Source organism: Pithys albifrons, chromosome 18, assembly GCF_047495875.1.
Source record: "Pithys albifrons albifrons isolate INPA30051 chromosome 18, PitAlb_v1, whole genome shotgun sequence".
NCBI lineage: Eukaryota > Metazoa > Chordata > Aves > Passeriformes > Thamnophilidae > Pithys > Pithys albifrons.
This window is the reverse complement of record NC_092475.1, coordinates 14653017-14668732: the sequence shown is the minus strand read 5'-3', so window position 1 is coordinate 14668732 and position 15716 is coordinate 14653017. Positions and strand designations below refer to the sequence as shown.

At 54.9% G+C, this 15716-nt stretch overlaps 1 protein-coding gene across 8 annotated transcripts in view; it reads right to left on the bottom strand.

Annotated features, from left to right (window-relative positions):
• Nucleotides 1–15716, bottom strand: part of DLGAP4 (DLG associated protein 4) — a 152532-nt gene that overhangs the window by 32641 nt on the left and 104175 nt on the right. The window contains exon 1 of one of the 8 annotated variants that reach the window (XM_071573102.1): nt 9737–9800. The exons of 6 other annotated variants lie outside the window; for them this stretch is intronic. In XM_071573102.1, the coding sequence (XP_071429203.1) occupies nt 9737–9779 (43 nt within the window). In that variant the 5' untranslated portion in view covers nt 9780–9800. One more of the 8 variants, XM_071573103.1, reaches the window with a different exon arrangement.

The following is a 15716-nucleotide window of genomic DNA, read 5'->3' as shown; positions in this document are numbered from 1 at the left end:
TCCCATTAATCACAAAAAGATTAGTTAATATTTGAGTAGATTGGCACAGCTTAGGACAGAGGATCACTGTGCCATGCTATCAACCAGATCCCTTGCAAAAAATGGATAAAGCTGAAGACAAATGCAAAAATGCAAGAAAAAGACTGCAGAGAGCAGGACACACCTCCTCATAGTCCTCTGGTGACAAGTCATGGCATTTCAGGAAATAGGAAGTTCCCATCATTCTGGCAAGAAGCAGAATTAAGCCATGAAATAAGCCCAATTCTCTGCTACATCACCATCTCCCCTGAACTCCCACAAACCATGTTGGCTCTCAGCAGCCCAGCTAATCCCACTGGGTGCTGAAGTATTCCCACAGGGGAAACAGCTGTCTCAGAAATACTGGAAAGGTAAGGGACCCCAGAAGTTCCTCCAAGTGTCACTCTGATGATTAATCAGCTGTTCTGACTGATGTCAGAGCTGGCAAATCCACCTCACTGTACCTGTTCCCCAGTCCAGGCAGCACCAGGCCCAGCACAGTGCCCGGGATGTGACCTAGTGGGTCCCTGGGTTTTTAGCACTACACGTTTGCCAACAGGGCAAACAGTGGAGCAGCACAGCAATAGCTGGAGATTTGGGACTTCCTTACATTTATTTGTGTAAGCTCAACAACAAACATGGTGATGAAGACAGTTTTGAGAAGGTGGGGATACAACATCTTTTCTGCCATCACTAGTGGAGTAACAGCCTTAAATTCACAGCTGTAATTCAGGCTCATTTAAAAGCTTCAAATGTTCACTGAAACCCACCAAGTTGCTCTGTTTTCTGCTCCCAGCTATTGATTACTGGGGTGGGTGGGATGAGGGGAGTACGAGGAACTGCCTCCCAGCCACTTTTCAGTGATACCACAGCTCCTGACATCACAACTGTCTCCATGGTGACACAGCAACACAACTGAATTGAAACAGGAGGCCAATTAGAACAAGAAAGCTCTTTTGTGGTTGGAACCATAGTAATTAACAGAAATAAGAGAAGCTGTTATAGAAAGCACATAGTTCCAACAATAAAAGCCTTGCTTTTAACTTGCTTAGGTGAACCCAAACCATGGCCAAGTTCCTTCTGGACTGAAAACCCCATGATATAATTAGCTGCACTCCCAACTCTACAGAATGCTGAGCACAGCCTGGATCTGAGAGATCATTTTTCACCTTCCCTCACATCAAGTTCTCCTCTCCACTGGAGCCTGACGACATGCTCAGCCCATCACAGTCAAGAAAAGCCCCCAAAGTGAAGTGCCTTTCAGCCTGCTACAACTGGCACACACAAAGGAAACCAATCCCAGACCAATCCAGAATGATTCATGCCAGTTAAGTCTCCACCTTCAAGGATGAAGCACACTCAGGGTTTGGAATAGATGATATGGACAAGACCTGGACCCTCTAAGTTTGTACACTGTTTTGTTTTCAATCTCCAAATCAGAGACTCAGGAGCAATCTCAGCTAGTGTCAGTCAGGCTGTGACAGTCCAGTTAAGCCAAATGTGACTCTGGCTGATCTCCACGCTCCATCCTACAGTGCATGTTCATCAGGAAGCACTTGCTGCAGTGCCAGAGATAAGGCAGCTGCTCTATTGCTCCAGAGTGGCCAGGAACAACACACAGCTCATAGGAATTTCTCAGGGAGAGCTCACACAGTTAGGAGCATACCACAGTACAAGTCTCAGCCTTAGGCACCTCCACTAGATTCAGCCCAATAAACACCAGCTACACTCCATACATTTATGACATTTTTCTTTACCCAAGGAAGCCTAAAAGCTGCAGCACACCAGGAACAAGCTGAGTGTCAACTTTCCTAGAAAACAAGCTTGAAAGTGTAAGGCACACCACCAAGTCAGGGCACCTGGAGCAAGGAGAGCTGCACCCAACACAGAAGCTCAGGCACAGTGATACAGCACATGCTCTGGATGGAGATTAAACCTTCACAGGGAATGCTGCTTCCCACAGCTCCTGTGAGCAGAGCTGCTGTGCTCCTGACCTGCAGTTACGTGGCAAAGGGGGGCATTCACTCCTGGCAGGGCAGAGAGCACACAGGTCCCTACTACTGGCACACTCCTGGCATCTGGAAACTGGGAAACAATCTGCTTAACAGCTGCTTTGTGATAAGAGGCACAGCTGGCTAGAACTGAATCACCTTAAAAAAGGATGCTGAAAAGCATCACATCGTAGGAATTCAGATAAAAGTTTTAACAGGTATCTTCACAACTGCAGCAGAAACAGTTCTCCCTCATAATTCACTCAAGTGGGTCTTTGCACAGAACACTTCTGTCAGCCCCTGCATGTCACACACAGAAGCAAAACTTGAGGTAAGGCATGACCAGTGACTGGGGCTCCTGTTGGGATTCACCCTGCCATTAGAAACAGGCCACCCTCTGGCACACATGTGAGAAATGGGACAACGGGACCTCCTCAGGCCTCTGTCACCAGAGAACACAGTTGGTCTGAACTTCTGCAGTTTCTGCCAGGCACCACCCGAGTGGCTCCAGCTTTCACAGGCTGCAGCTCAACCCTTCAAAAGGCTTTAGTTCATGTCAGTTAATTCTGGCCTCTGTGTTCCTGGTTTACCAGCTCGTTCACCCAGAACTGCAATCACATGCACCTGCTGCATGAACACACCACCACCCACACCCAGGCCACGTCTGCTAACAGAGCAAGAACTAGAACAGAGCAGAAAACATGATTTTTCTATAAGAACTAGGCCTTGCAGCAATAGAAAAAGCCATTAGCTACAGAAGGGAAAGAAACTGGGCAGAGGCAGAAATAACCAGCCTCTAAAGTTATTCTTAGAGCTGCCTCCCCCAACACCAGAGATATTCAGAGATGTTGAAAAAAATCAAAGGCAGGTGCACAAACAGCAGTGCCAGAAGAAAGCAGACAGTGCTTTAAAGCTACTGCCACCACCAGCACAGCAGCTGCGATGGCTGGCCCAGTTCTGTCCTTGGATTTGGGGCAGCCTCGATACCCTGGGCTCTGCTCAGGGGAGCTGTGCCACCTGTGCAGGGACACAGCGGGACGGTGCCAGCCGGGCAGGCACTGCCGAGGGACGGGCTAAGCACAGCCTGGGCAGGGAAGGGGCAGGCAGCACTTCCAACTCCTTTGTACAGGGGCTGTTATCAGGAATCGGGGAGGCTGAAAAGGCCTCCGAGTCCAATCTATGATCAAACATCGCCCTGTCAACCAAAGCACGGCACTGAGGGCCACGCTGCCTTTCTGAGACACTTCCATAGCTGGGGACTCCACCACCTCCCTGGGCAGCCCATCCCAGTGTCTGATCACTCTTTCTGTGAAGAAATTCCTTCTAATGTCCAGCCTGAGGCCGTGCCCTCTCCTCCTCTTCCCTGGAGCAGAGCCCGACCCCTCCCAGCTTCCCGCTCCTGGCAGGGATTGCAGAGGGTCCCCCCGAGCCTCCTTTTCTCCAGGCTGAGCCCCCACAGCTGCTCCTCGTCAGACTCGTGCTCCAGACCTTTCCCCAGCTCCGCTCCCTTCCCCGGACGGCCGGGATGATAGGGAGGGAACTGTCCCCGCACACCGACAGCGCACCGGGCGCTCTCCCCGCGCAGAAGCCGGAGCTGCCCCGGCACAGCGCGGCCCGGCCCGGCCCGGCCCGGCCCGGGACAGGCCCGGCAGCTCCGCGGGGCGGCCCGGCCGCGCTCACCTCGCCCTACGGCCCTGCTGCAAAGCGCCGCGGCCGCAAAGCGCTCCTGGGGCCGGGCCGGGGCCGGGGCCGGGCCAGGGCCGGCATTGCGGGGCCCGCCCGGGCAGCGACAGGGCCAGGGCCAGGGAGGGCATTGCGGGGCCCGCCCGGGCAGCGACAGGGCCAGGGAGGGCATTGCGGGGCCCGCCCGGGCAGCGACAGGGCCAGGGAGGGCATTGCGGGGCCCGCCCGGGCAGCGACAGGGTCAGGGCCAGGGAGGGCATTGCGGGGCCCGCCCGGGCAGCGACAGGGTCAGGGCCAGGGAGGGCATTGCGGGGCCCGCCCGGGCAGCGACAGGGCCAGGGCCAGGGAGGGCATTGCGGGGCCCGCCCGGACTGGGCAATCCCTGCCACGCTTGTGCAGCCACGGGAAATCCACTGGGCATGTCCCAGCTCCAGCCCACGACTGCTGGGGTCCGGCTCCTGCTGTCCCGGAATCTGGTTGGAAAAGCCCTCTGAGATCATCCAGTTACACTTGTGACTGAACACCACCTTGTCAACTAGACCAGCACACCGAGTGCCACATCCAGTCTTTGCTCGGACACCCTGATACCCCCAGGGACAGTGACTCCACCACCTCCCTGCACAGCCCCCTCCAGTCACCCTTTCTGTGAAGAAATTTCTTCTGGTGTCCAACAAGAACTGACACCGGCAGAGCTTAACTCTGTCCTCTGGTCCTGTTGCTGGTTGCCTGGGAGCAGAGGCCAGTCCTCGCTCCCTCCTGCCCTGAGGAGGCCACTTGAGATGCTCTGCATCCCTTCTGATCTCCCAGCCCTGCAGATTTCTTCAGTCCTGATGTCGACTTTGTCCCACTGAAGCACCACACAGAGGAACAGCCAGAAGCCAAGGACCCAGTGGGTCAGATGGAACATCAGAGCAGAGTGTTCACCAAACCCACACCACTGTGCACGGCTGACAGGGAACAGCATTCCCAGCAGCAGCCACAGGCAAGGCGACTGCAGACACATTTCCAGCCAAGCCTTTTGTTTCCCTTCCTCAAAGCCCCGATTCCCCCCAGTCCGCCTGAGTTAGCGTTTGAACAGCTCCCGTGAGAGAGCAGGGCACTCAGACCTGTTCTGGCAGTCTCCCCTTGCCAGCCCGGGACACCGCAGCACTCATCTCCAGCAAGGACCTTCCCAGGGCAGCGATAACCGCTAATGAGCGGCTAACAGAGCCCTGTTCGCAGCAGGGCCTCGGCCGGCCCGGGAGATCGCGGGGTGACAGCGAGCCGCAGACAAGGAGCCGGGTGCCAAGCGCAGAGGCCAACGGCAGCAGTGCCCTGGCCAGGACAGCAGCTGCTGGAGTGCACGGCTCTGCTGCCCAGCATCCAAGATGCCCCACGCAAGGCTTGAGGGTCACTGAAAAATCAGTACTTTGGAAATAAAGTAACTACTTTGTCCAGGACCAGAGCTCAGGAGGTGCAAGCGCTGTCCAATACCTTTTTACTTCCAAGGGAGCAGCTTTTCAGGCATTGGGAAAAGTTCTGCAGCTCTGTTCGACCAGCACTCGTCTCCTCAAACCCACCTGGCAGGTTCCAGTCCACATTGTCCAAGGCTGGGCATTACAGCAGCCCAGGGGGCTTGCTCTCCTCAGAGCAGCAGTGCTAAGAGGGCAGATTTCCAGCCCAGGGCCTGCTGCTGGAGTGGCAGGTCAGACGAGACAGTGCTGGCAGCTGTTCAACAGAGCACACCAAAACCTGGAAGAGTTCCTGGACAGAAATGCCATGACTAGGGATCCCGTGTTTGGGCCAAGCTGAGAAACTGAAAAGCCTCAGAGGTGAAACAAGGAAAAGGAGGCTTCCCAACACAACAGCTACTCAAGTGACCCCACAGCTCTGCAACACCGTGCTGGCTCCTGACCTGTCCCCACACACTCCGCTCTCCACAAGAGCGGCACTGACTGGTCTGGCAGCCAAGCAGGCAGGACAAGGCAGAACAGGGGCCTTCAGGAGAGGATCTGGGGACTCCCTTGGGGACAATTCCACGGCAGCCTTTGGGACATTTTCTCTAGCTTCAGAAAGAGACAGTCTTTCCTATGTGTAAGGCCTAAGAGGGATTAACATCCATGGTTTTAATGTACCAATTTTAACACATCTGTAGACATGCCCTCTCTGGGTCAGAAGTTTAGGTTTGGCATTCCCTCCTGAATACAGCAAATACCCAGCTGGGCTCTGTTCAGTTAGATCTCAACCACCCCCAGAATAGAAAAAAACCATGACAAAAAATACTTAGAAGTTTGACTAATCTTATGACAACAACTTACAATAAAAATTCCCTTTTATCAACTTTTAAATACTTTTCAGCTTTCATCAAATGTCACTTCATGCCATGACAGCATATCAGTAAAAAGGCATAAGCAACTTCTGATCTTCACTTTAATTCCAGCTCTGACAGACCTGCAGCACAGGTAAGAATTCACCTTTGAAACATTCACCACTCAACTTTCTCAGTCGACTTCAAACTGGAGCGACCAAACAGTAGCTCAAGCTTTGATCTCAGAATGAGGTTCAGAAAAGATCACGTCAGTGAAACCTGGATGTCTTAAGAAGATCCCTAAACAGGATACACAAGACTGATTGTCAACACATCCTTGATGTAAATACGAGTGCTAAGGTTTAAAATTAATGCACCTTCACATTGTTCCCCTTTTGAGCAGTGCTGTTGCAGCAGGCTACAGCTGGCTCAGGTGAGTCCCTTTGGAGACTGGGTTCATTTTCTTGGTGTTGCAAGAGGAGCTGACAAACTTCATTCCCCTGAAACTCCACAGAGCAGTGGGGATAACCCAGCTCCTGCATGCACTGTCTGCCCAGGTGACACTGCAGCACCTGTACAGGCACTGGGCACCCTGCCTGCATCCCAGCAGGGGCAAGCAGCTAAATATTAAAATGTACAGAAATCTGTGAAGAGGCCTGGCAGGGCATAGCCCACAGCCCTGTCCTCTACAGAAATACAACAGTCTCCAGTCCTGGAGGACCATTAATTCCCCCAGGACTGTCACTTGTCCTTGACAGCAGACTAGCACTTACCTCTCTCTTTCTAGTGGAAATCACAAATGCTTTTGCAATGGTGCCTTTTGGATTTGTAAGCCAGACTCTGGCAGAGCAGAAGTGAAGCTCAGGGCTGAGAACCAGGTCAGGGCTTCAACCGTGTTCCTCTTGCCCCTGGCTTCTCTGTGGGACAGAAGGTTGACTTACTGCACCCACCTGCACCAAAGGGCCAGCAATAATTTAATTCTGCAAGAAAAATGGAATTGGACAGAATTTCCACTCTCTCCTAAGTACTTCCTCCTCTTCTAAACTAGCCCATCTGCAAATACTTTAACTTCCACTTGTTTAAAGACAGCTTCTGTCACACCCTGGTGCCATTCTGTACCCTACTTCTCCCTCTCTCTGGGTGGCAGGCTGGCAGGGAGACTGAGAGAAGGGAAGGATAAACTCCATCTTTCATCAGCTGTACTAGAGAGACCCGAATTCACCATTCTCATCCCCAAGTGCAACTCACAGAACTTTATCCGACAGCCTGAACTCTAATCGCCTTTCCCAGTGAACAGCAATCATGCTTAGCATTGCTCCCCTCCCTTTTAAATCTGCTCTGATAGGAAACACACTGATAACTTTTCACTGCAGAAATTAAAGTGGATTTTTCTTGAACAAGGCCACCCGCCTGCACAGCCTTAATCCTTCCAGCTCACATATGTCCCTGTAACTTGCACTGCTCTGAATCCAATTATGCCTCCTCAATCCATTAAAAAATATTTGAGGCTGTAGTTGCAGGTTGCACAGAGCAAGAACATCAGCTGAAGAGGCACAACCAAGCCCTGCCTGATGCCTTCCCCCTGCAGGCATGGGTGGAGTGGGTTATTAGAAAAATTAAGTGTCATGGACTGACTTTCACAGGGTCCAGTGACTAGCCCCAAACCACAGAAGTCTAGGTTCAAACAACAGAAAAAACCCACACAGGAGACAAGACCTGACACTTGTTTGTAAGTGCCTGACAGTTACTAGTTATCCATTACAAGCTTTTAAAGTTCTCTTACTCTGGCAGCACCCACAGCTAGGAACGAGCCCACAGAGCAGCAGGTCTCCCATGCATTAGGCTGGAACAGCAGAATAACCCTGAGCCAAGTAGGCTGAAGTGTCCACAAATCTAAACCGCAAGCACAGATCAAGCACCCGAGTATCCAAGGGCTGACTCACGCACAGCTGAGTGAAACACGAGCTGACAGTGCACGCTGGAACACCAGCCACAGTTCCACACCAGCTTGTCCCCCAGTGCCCTGTGCTTTGCCAAATTCCATCGTATTCTCCAGACAGACAATTCACATATCACAGAAATCAAGTTCTTCCATTATCCCCAGGGTCTGCACAGGGTCTCCTCATCCTTCCAAGGTGGGACAACGCCCAGCAGTTACACCCAGCACTTCCAGGGCAATGCTAAAGATCCCAAGTGTCCTCAGCTATACCACAAACGTGCTGCCACTACACAAGTTAGACAGAAGTAGCAAGCTGGATGCAAAAATAGCAGATGGCAGTATGGCACTTGCACCTTAAAGGTGAGTTTTCCCATAACTGCAACATGTCAAATTCTGCAGGTAACCCTCTCTTGAATACCTAGGTATGTACACATGAATACTTTATCTGAAAGCCAAGCAGACTGAATTTGATCACTAGTTAAACTTCCTTTTCTCCACACGTTCAAGAACATGTAACTTCAGAGCACCAAATTCCTGTTGGAAGAGGAATTACCAGCAAAGTAATTTGGTCCCTCTGGAGTCAAATCTGCCAACTTACACGACTTGGCAATCTGGCTTGTTAACATCCCACATGATTGGAATTTATTTTAGGATCCAAAGCCACATGCTATGGTTTTATTTTTTCCCCTTTTCTTTTTTCCTTCTCCAAATGACAAGATACAGCCCAGGATTCAGAGGTCCTAATTCCATTGCTGTCTCTAACACACATTTCCTACAGACTCTGGAGTCAAGGTCCTTTGCAGAGTAAGTAATGTTAGTCCTGTCAACACCATCCTGCAAATAATCCTCCTTTTTCAGCCTCTCAATGAAGACTAGAGTAGAAATTAAGGGCTACCTTTACTTAACTGCTCACAACCAAACCTAACACACCCACCCTCCTGCACGGCACCAACGCCGAGCTGCACCTGCAGTTACATCTAGAGGGATTCAGCCTCAGCTTCTAGACAGGTCGGACAGTCTGAGGTTGGGGTGCCACACCAGGTACCTTCAACCAAGACTTGTTCTCCCACGCTGAAGAAAGCCCTCCCAGAGCCAGCTCTAGCCGGGAGCTGCCAGCTCGCTGCGCTGCGAAATGCCAGCCTTCAGCTTCGTGCCTCGCCCAGACAATTCCCTTTTCTTTTCCAGGGGAGGAAGAATCCGACCGCCGCCCGAAAGAAAGAGCCCGTGTGCCCCGACAGAGAACACGCTCAGGGAAGCGCCGCTTCCTTCCCTCCGCACCCAGAGTCTCCTCAAGGGTCTGAAGCCCCGGACTGAGCACCCGCCTGACCCTGCACGGCCCCGGCGGGTCGGGGACAGCGGGCTCGGGGCTTGCAGCGAGGGCGGCGCCCACCCCCGGCATGCGGGGGAGGATGGAGCGGCCCCCGCACGGCGGAGCCGAGCGGGGCGGCAGCGGAACCCCCCGGGCGGGTCCCACGGGCCGCGCGTGGGAAGCGGAAGGGGCGGCGGGCGCGGCAAGCGGCGGAGCAGCAGCACGAGCGAGGGAGGGAGGCGGCCCCCCGCCCGCAGCCATGCAGGGCCCGGCCCGGCCCGGCCCCCCGCCCGCGCGGTCACTCACATTGCCTGAGGAGCTCCAGACACAAAGCCATGGGAGACACAAAGAGGGGCGGAGGGGACCGGAGAGACGCGGGGGGCGCGGGCTCTCGGCCCGGCCTGGGTCCCGCGGAGGGGAGGAAGAGGAGGACGGGCCGCGGCTGCTCGCGCGGCCGCCGCTGGAGGAGGGAGGAGACGCGGAGCCGCCGCCGCACTCGCCGCACTCACCGCGCCCGCCGCTCCGGCCGCGCGCCCGGGCGGGGCCGCGCATTAAACCCCCGCCCGCGGCCCCGCCCCGCGCCGCTCCCCCCGCCCCGCCGGCCCCGCGGGGCCCCCGCGACCCACGGGCCGCGCTCGCTGCCGAGGGCAGGGGGGGCCGGGGCCGCTCCCGCACCGGCGCTGCCGCAGGGGAGCCGAGCGGTGCCGAACAAAGCGGACGCCGCTCCCGCTCCACACGGAAGCTTTGTTGTCGCCATGACATCTTCCCCGGCGCGGCCCCGGCTCCACCCACGCGCGAGCGTGGGCTTGGCTGAAGGAGCCCCCGTGTCCCCCCTGCAGCCGCCCCTGCCCCGGCAGCGTGCGCGGTGCGACCCGCGTGGGCGGTGCGCGTGTTCCCACCTGCCACGCACCTGCTGCAGGACCGCCGGGAGGAGCCCCCTGGTGCAGAGGGAAATACATGGAAAGGAAACAGCGGCACGGGCAGGTTTTCCTTGTGGGCGTTTTTCCCTGGTCCCTGAGATTTGCTGGTGGAGTTCTGCCCCAATGGGGACGGGGTGTGGGGAAGTGGAGCCTCACTGGATGCGGGTGCTGTGCCTGGGGCTGTGCCTTGTCCCTCCCCTTGGGCTGCCTGAGCAGGGCTGGTGGAGGATGGGGGTGTGGAGGGGAGCAGGGCTGGCACAGCGTGAAGGCTGCGGGAAGAACCTGCCTGGGCAGAGCCACTCCGGTCGGCACCCTGGGCACAGCCGTGCTGGGTGCTGGAGCACTGTCCAGCTCCATCCCTCCGATCCTGTTCTGAGACTTACGGAGTTGAGCACAGAGCTTGCCTGGACATGAGGCTGGTGTTACCTCTGCGAGGGCAGAGCCACACCGTGCGCTGTCTGACTGCGACGGCCAGTGGGCGCCCACCAGCCCACCATGGTGTGGGCACTGCCCAGTGGTGCTGCCCGCGGTGCCAGCCCCGGGCAGGGTTCTGGCTGTGTGGGCAGTGGCGCTGCCACGTGGCTCCCACCAGCAGCACCTGCGTGGCTGCTCGATGTTACCAGCACCCCTTGGATACTGTGATTTATTGATGACTCGCTCGGTTCCCAGCACTCCAAGAAGGGCTGGGCTGCAGCAAGGAGCGATCAAAGCGCCCTGGGAAACACTACACTGAGCTCACACGCTGAGCCGTCGCCACCATCGGCGTTCAGAACCTGAATCGCTGCAGATTTGCTGCTTCTGCTCTTGGAAGCATCAGCACAATGAGACTGAAGGAGGATCTGGTCAGAGTCAGCCCTGAGCCTTGGGACCAACAGCCCAGGGCTTCCCTCCTCCACTGCCTACAAAGGAAAGCAAGGAAACTTGTTTTCAATTCAGGGGCTCCCAGGTGAGAAGTGGGGAGCAGCTCTGGACTGAGAGCTCCTCAGCCACATGGACTGCAAAGCCCTGAGCCAATCTCCTCTTCAGTCCTCAGGAACACCCACATCATGGCTCAGTAGATGGAAAAAGTAATAGAAGAGCATGAAGGAGAGGAAAGGCAACCCCAAACAAGAGAAACACATACAAAGAAACCCTCATTTGCCTGTGCTGTCTGACATCCTGCAAATGCTTCGGGCTGTTTGCATGGCCTCATTCAACCCCACCCAGCCCAGCTCTGCTGGCACATGTGTGTATGCCTCAGCTAAGACCACTGGTTGCTGCTGGACTGCCCCAGGGTTGGCACGGGCCCCATGGCCACAGGGAGCTGCAGAGAGGGGCTGAGCATTGCTGACAGCAGGGACACAAAACAGCACCTCTCTGGTGTCAACAGAGTTCTGTGCTCACTTGTTTCACATGGATGGCCAGTGTGTGGGGATGGCACCAGGCCCCTTGGCCTGAGGAGAGACCTCAGGTGTCAGTGTACTTGGCACACTGCCCCCCACCCAGCTCTCCTCATGGGCAGAGCACTGCAATGTGCATGGATTCCTGCTGCTGTCCTTCCAGAGGCCCCAAACGAGCCAAGGCACCCCTTGGTCCTTTGGTTTCTCTTCTCCCACAAGGTCAACACTACTGACTCCCTTTACTGCTATCAAGGCTGATAAAAGCAAGCAACAAGAAGGACTTGGCATTCTGACCGTATCAGCAAAGGAAAATGCTGGCAGCTGCCTTTGTTTCTACTCCTTTGTAGATGGTTCCTCCTGGGAGAAGGCAGGCTTGGCCAGGACCTTGGAGCTGTGCTCCCCTCCTCTGCATCTGTTTGTGCCAGCACAGCATCATGTGTGGCTGCAGCTCCTCCCTTCCTGGGGACCTAGACCCACCATTTCTGTGGGACTCAATCCCATTATAGCTGGTTTTGGGTGCCAGACGTGCCTGCAGCAGGCAGTGAGCTTGCTGCCTGTGGGAGAGCTGAAATCTGGCAGGGAAGAGCACCAAGCACGGAAAGACAGAGATGGTTTGGGTTTGGGGGTGGAGCTGAGAGCGAGGTTGTAGCCACAATACAGCTTCCTGGGGAAAAGAGAGCGCTGGCTGGGCACAGGGCGGTGGTGGAGTTTCCATAGTAACAAGGAAAAGATCAGAGGTGAAAAATAAACTGGCAAATGTGGAGAGAAACAGCTGTCATAAATCTCTTTGTGTCCCAAACACACATGAATACATCACGGACATGCGTACGTGCCCTTTTTTCCTTTGCAAACACTGACAGCATGGAACAGAAATCTTTCCCTGGCGCATGCGCACACGTTCACGCTCTCCTTCTAATCCCTTTCCTGCTTGTATGTCAGAGAAAGCGATTTCTGCAACACGAAATCTAGGTCAAAAAGGAGAAAATCTGAAGGGAATAATAACAGTCTCTCCCAAAGGCCGTGTGGGGTCAGTGTGGGCCAGTGTGATTAGTAAAGACCCTCAGCCATGGATGCTCATGCGCAGACTGAGCAACGGTTCCCTTTGCCTTCTGCTTCTTGCCTGCTGCTTCTTCCCTACACAGAAGAGAAAGCCATGACAGCCAAGGAGAGAGGAAGAGCAATCACCTTCCTACACAGAAACCAGGTTCACTGTGCAGAGGAGGAGAAGGAGGAGGAAGAACTACAAAACTTATCCAGAAACCACACAGCTTTCTCAGAAGCTGTAGAAACTCATCGCACAGTGAGCCAGCCCTTGGGGACTGGGCCAGCACAATGCTGTGACACTGCACAGACAAGTGCAGGCCCTTTGTCCTTCTTCCATTAAACACAGCCCCGCTGCCCCTGCAAGAGCATCAGTGCCAGGGGACCAAGCTGGCACCTGCCTTCTCAAGGGGCAGGGCAGGGTTCCCAGCACAGCCATGGGCCTGGGAGCCAGCTCTCTAATTTAGTGATAAAAAGGGAAACAAAGGCAACACAAAGAAGACAGGAAGCAGCTGGGAGGCAGAAGGCAGCTGTTCTGTCCAGACCTTGGAAGTATCTCTCACGGGTAGTGATCTCATGCCCAGCCTAGGCTTGGCAAAGTTCTGGCATATGGATGGGCCAGAAGGTGAGTGCAGCCCTGGCCTCCCTGGAAGAGATCTGGACACAGCACAGGGAGCTGGGCTTTCTGTGAACAGGCTGCTGAATTCCAGGGCAGGATGCTGTGAGCAAGGGTGGTGTTACCAAATGGCACAGGCGGGACTGGGAAGAGCTCAAGTAGGAACTGGCTTGGCGTGAGCTTTCCCTCCTGTCTTTGCTTTACTCACCTCTGCTTTCCTCTTTCCCCTGGATATCAAGTCTTCCACTCTGCATTGCAAGTAGTCTATTAAACAAGCAATTCCCCAAGCTGCCTCTAATAAGCAGGAGCCGGGGCTGGGGAACCCTTTTTGATGCTCCGGAGCCAGCACGGCTGTCACTGCGTGCCTGGCAATTAGAGGAATAGGTTCCACTGGGGCTTTTGAGTCTCCTGCTGTGCAAGGCACAAGGCTTTGTTTAAGGCTGATCAAGGGCAACTCATCATCTGTCTCCCAGGCTGCCAAATGGGAGCTAATTGCTTTGTACGTGCTGCTGACACAGGCATTAGTGGGAGGAGCTGTGGCAGAGTTGTGACAGCTGTCATGGCTTTCCCTGGGCCGTGTTTCCCACAGAGACCCCGGGACTGGCACCCTCCTGAAATGCTCACTGCCTCTCCTGTACCATCCTGCCTTCGAATGGTGCCTAAATCTCTTTGCTTCATGATCCAACCCCCACACTACCCTCAAGGAACGAGAAGCCTGTGTCAGTTCCAGCACTGCTGTTGCTGGTGCCTCTTAAGGATATGTCCCTACAGAGACAAAAGTCAAGCCCCCTCTCTGGGGACTGGTTCCCTGGTGGTGCCTCTTCCTCCAGGCTGGTGCACAGATTCTCAGTGCAGGAGGCTGGGATGTAAACAGGTGAGGGCTCAGTTGTTTCACCCCAGAGCCCTGCATGGAGCAGAGGCCATGAGCACCTGCAGATGATGGTGCCCCCACTTCCTCCTGTGAGTCCAAATTGATGCTGCCAAGCTGAGGCATACCAACCTGGTGCCTGGGAGGCCCCTGTCCTACACCACTAACCACTTGGATGAGCAGATGCATGGCAAAGGACCTGGGGGTGCTGGTCGACAGCAGCTAAGCATGAGCCAGCATGTGCCCAGGTGAGAGAGAAGGCCAGTGACATCCTGGCTTATACCAGCCATAGTGTGGCCAGCAGGACCACAGCAGTGACCATCTCCCTCCACTGTGGCCCTGCCTTCAGTCCGGGGGTCACTTTCAGGCCCTTCATGGCAAGAAAGACATTTGGGGAACTGGAGCATGTCCAGAGAAAGGAATAGAGCTGGGGAAGGGTCAGGCTAGAGAAAAGGAGGCTCAGGGGGGACCTTTTAACTCTCTACAACTTCCTGACAGCAGGGTGGAGCCAGCTGGGGGTTGGTCTCTGTTCCCAGGGAACAAGTGACAGGATGACAGGAAATGGCCTCAAATTGCACTGGGGAGGTTTAGATTGGATATTAGGGAAAATTGCTTCATGGAACAGGCTGGCAGAGGCAGTGGTGGAGTCACTATCCCTAGAAGTGTGGGTTTTTTCCAATTCAGAATATTCTGTGAACTCTGTAAATTCTGTGAGCAAGCGTTCAAAAAACGTATTGATGCGGCACTCAGGGACATGGTTTAGGGATGGGCTTGGCAGTGCTGGGTTAACAGTTGGACTCTGATATTAAAGGGCTTTTCTAATCAAAATGATTCCATAATTTGCAGGAGAACTGAGCCCAGGTGGCTGGTGAGAGGCATGACTGCTGTCCAGATAGGTCTCCTGTCTCCCCTGTCCTGCACACACACAACCACAGGTGCTCCTCTCTGCTCCCCACCCCTCCACCAAAATCATTTCCCTCCCCAAGCCCCAGCAGCCAACTTAAAGGGCTGGAGGGTGTTTTGTGAATCAGCAGATATCTGCTGGGTCACATCAGAGAGAGGTGGCACCCACGTGTTTTGGAAGCATCTGCTACTGCTACCTAGTGTTAGCCTGGATCTGCAGCGGCACAGAGCTCAGCAACACTGTACTGTCAGCGAGGAGAGCGGTGGTCTGTGCGAGTGGGGTGAGGCAGGTGGGAAGAGCATAGGACAGAAGCAGAGCAGAGAGGGTGGCAGGAAGGAGGGACAGGGCTGAACAAGCAGCCCATCTCTCCCAGGGGATCTGTTCCAGTTCCTGCCTCATCCTTTGGACTTTAGCTGTGATGACCCTGCAGTGCAGACCATGGAAGGGAGATGTAAGGGTGTGGGCATATCTCTGGGTGGGAGGGCCTGGAACCAGGCAGGAAGGCTGCTGGTGCCCCCTTCCCACTCCTCTTCTGCCCAGTGCTGGGAAGGGGCTCCAGCCTGGCTCCCACCAACAGCCCACACTGGTGGTCTGGCAGCTTTGCCCCCAGCAGGTGTGCTGAGGCTGCTCTGAACACCCATTGTTCGGTGGATCAGTGCCAGGGCTTGTGCCAAGAGCCACCATCTCCTCTGGACTTGACCCTGGTGTCCCTGTGGGGCAGGGCTTGGTGCCTCCACACTGCCAGTTGCACAGTACAGCTC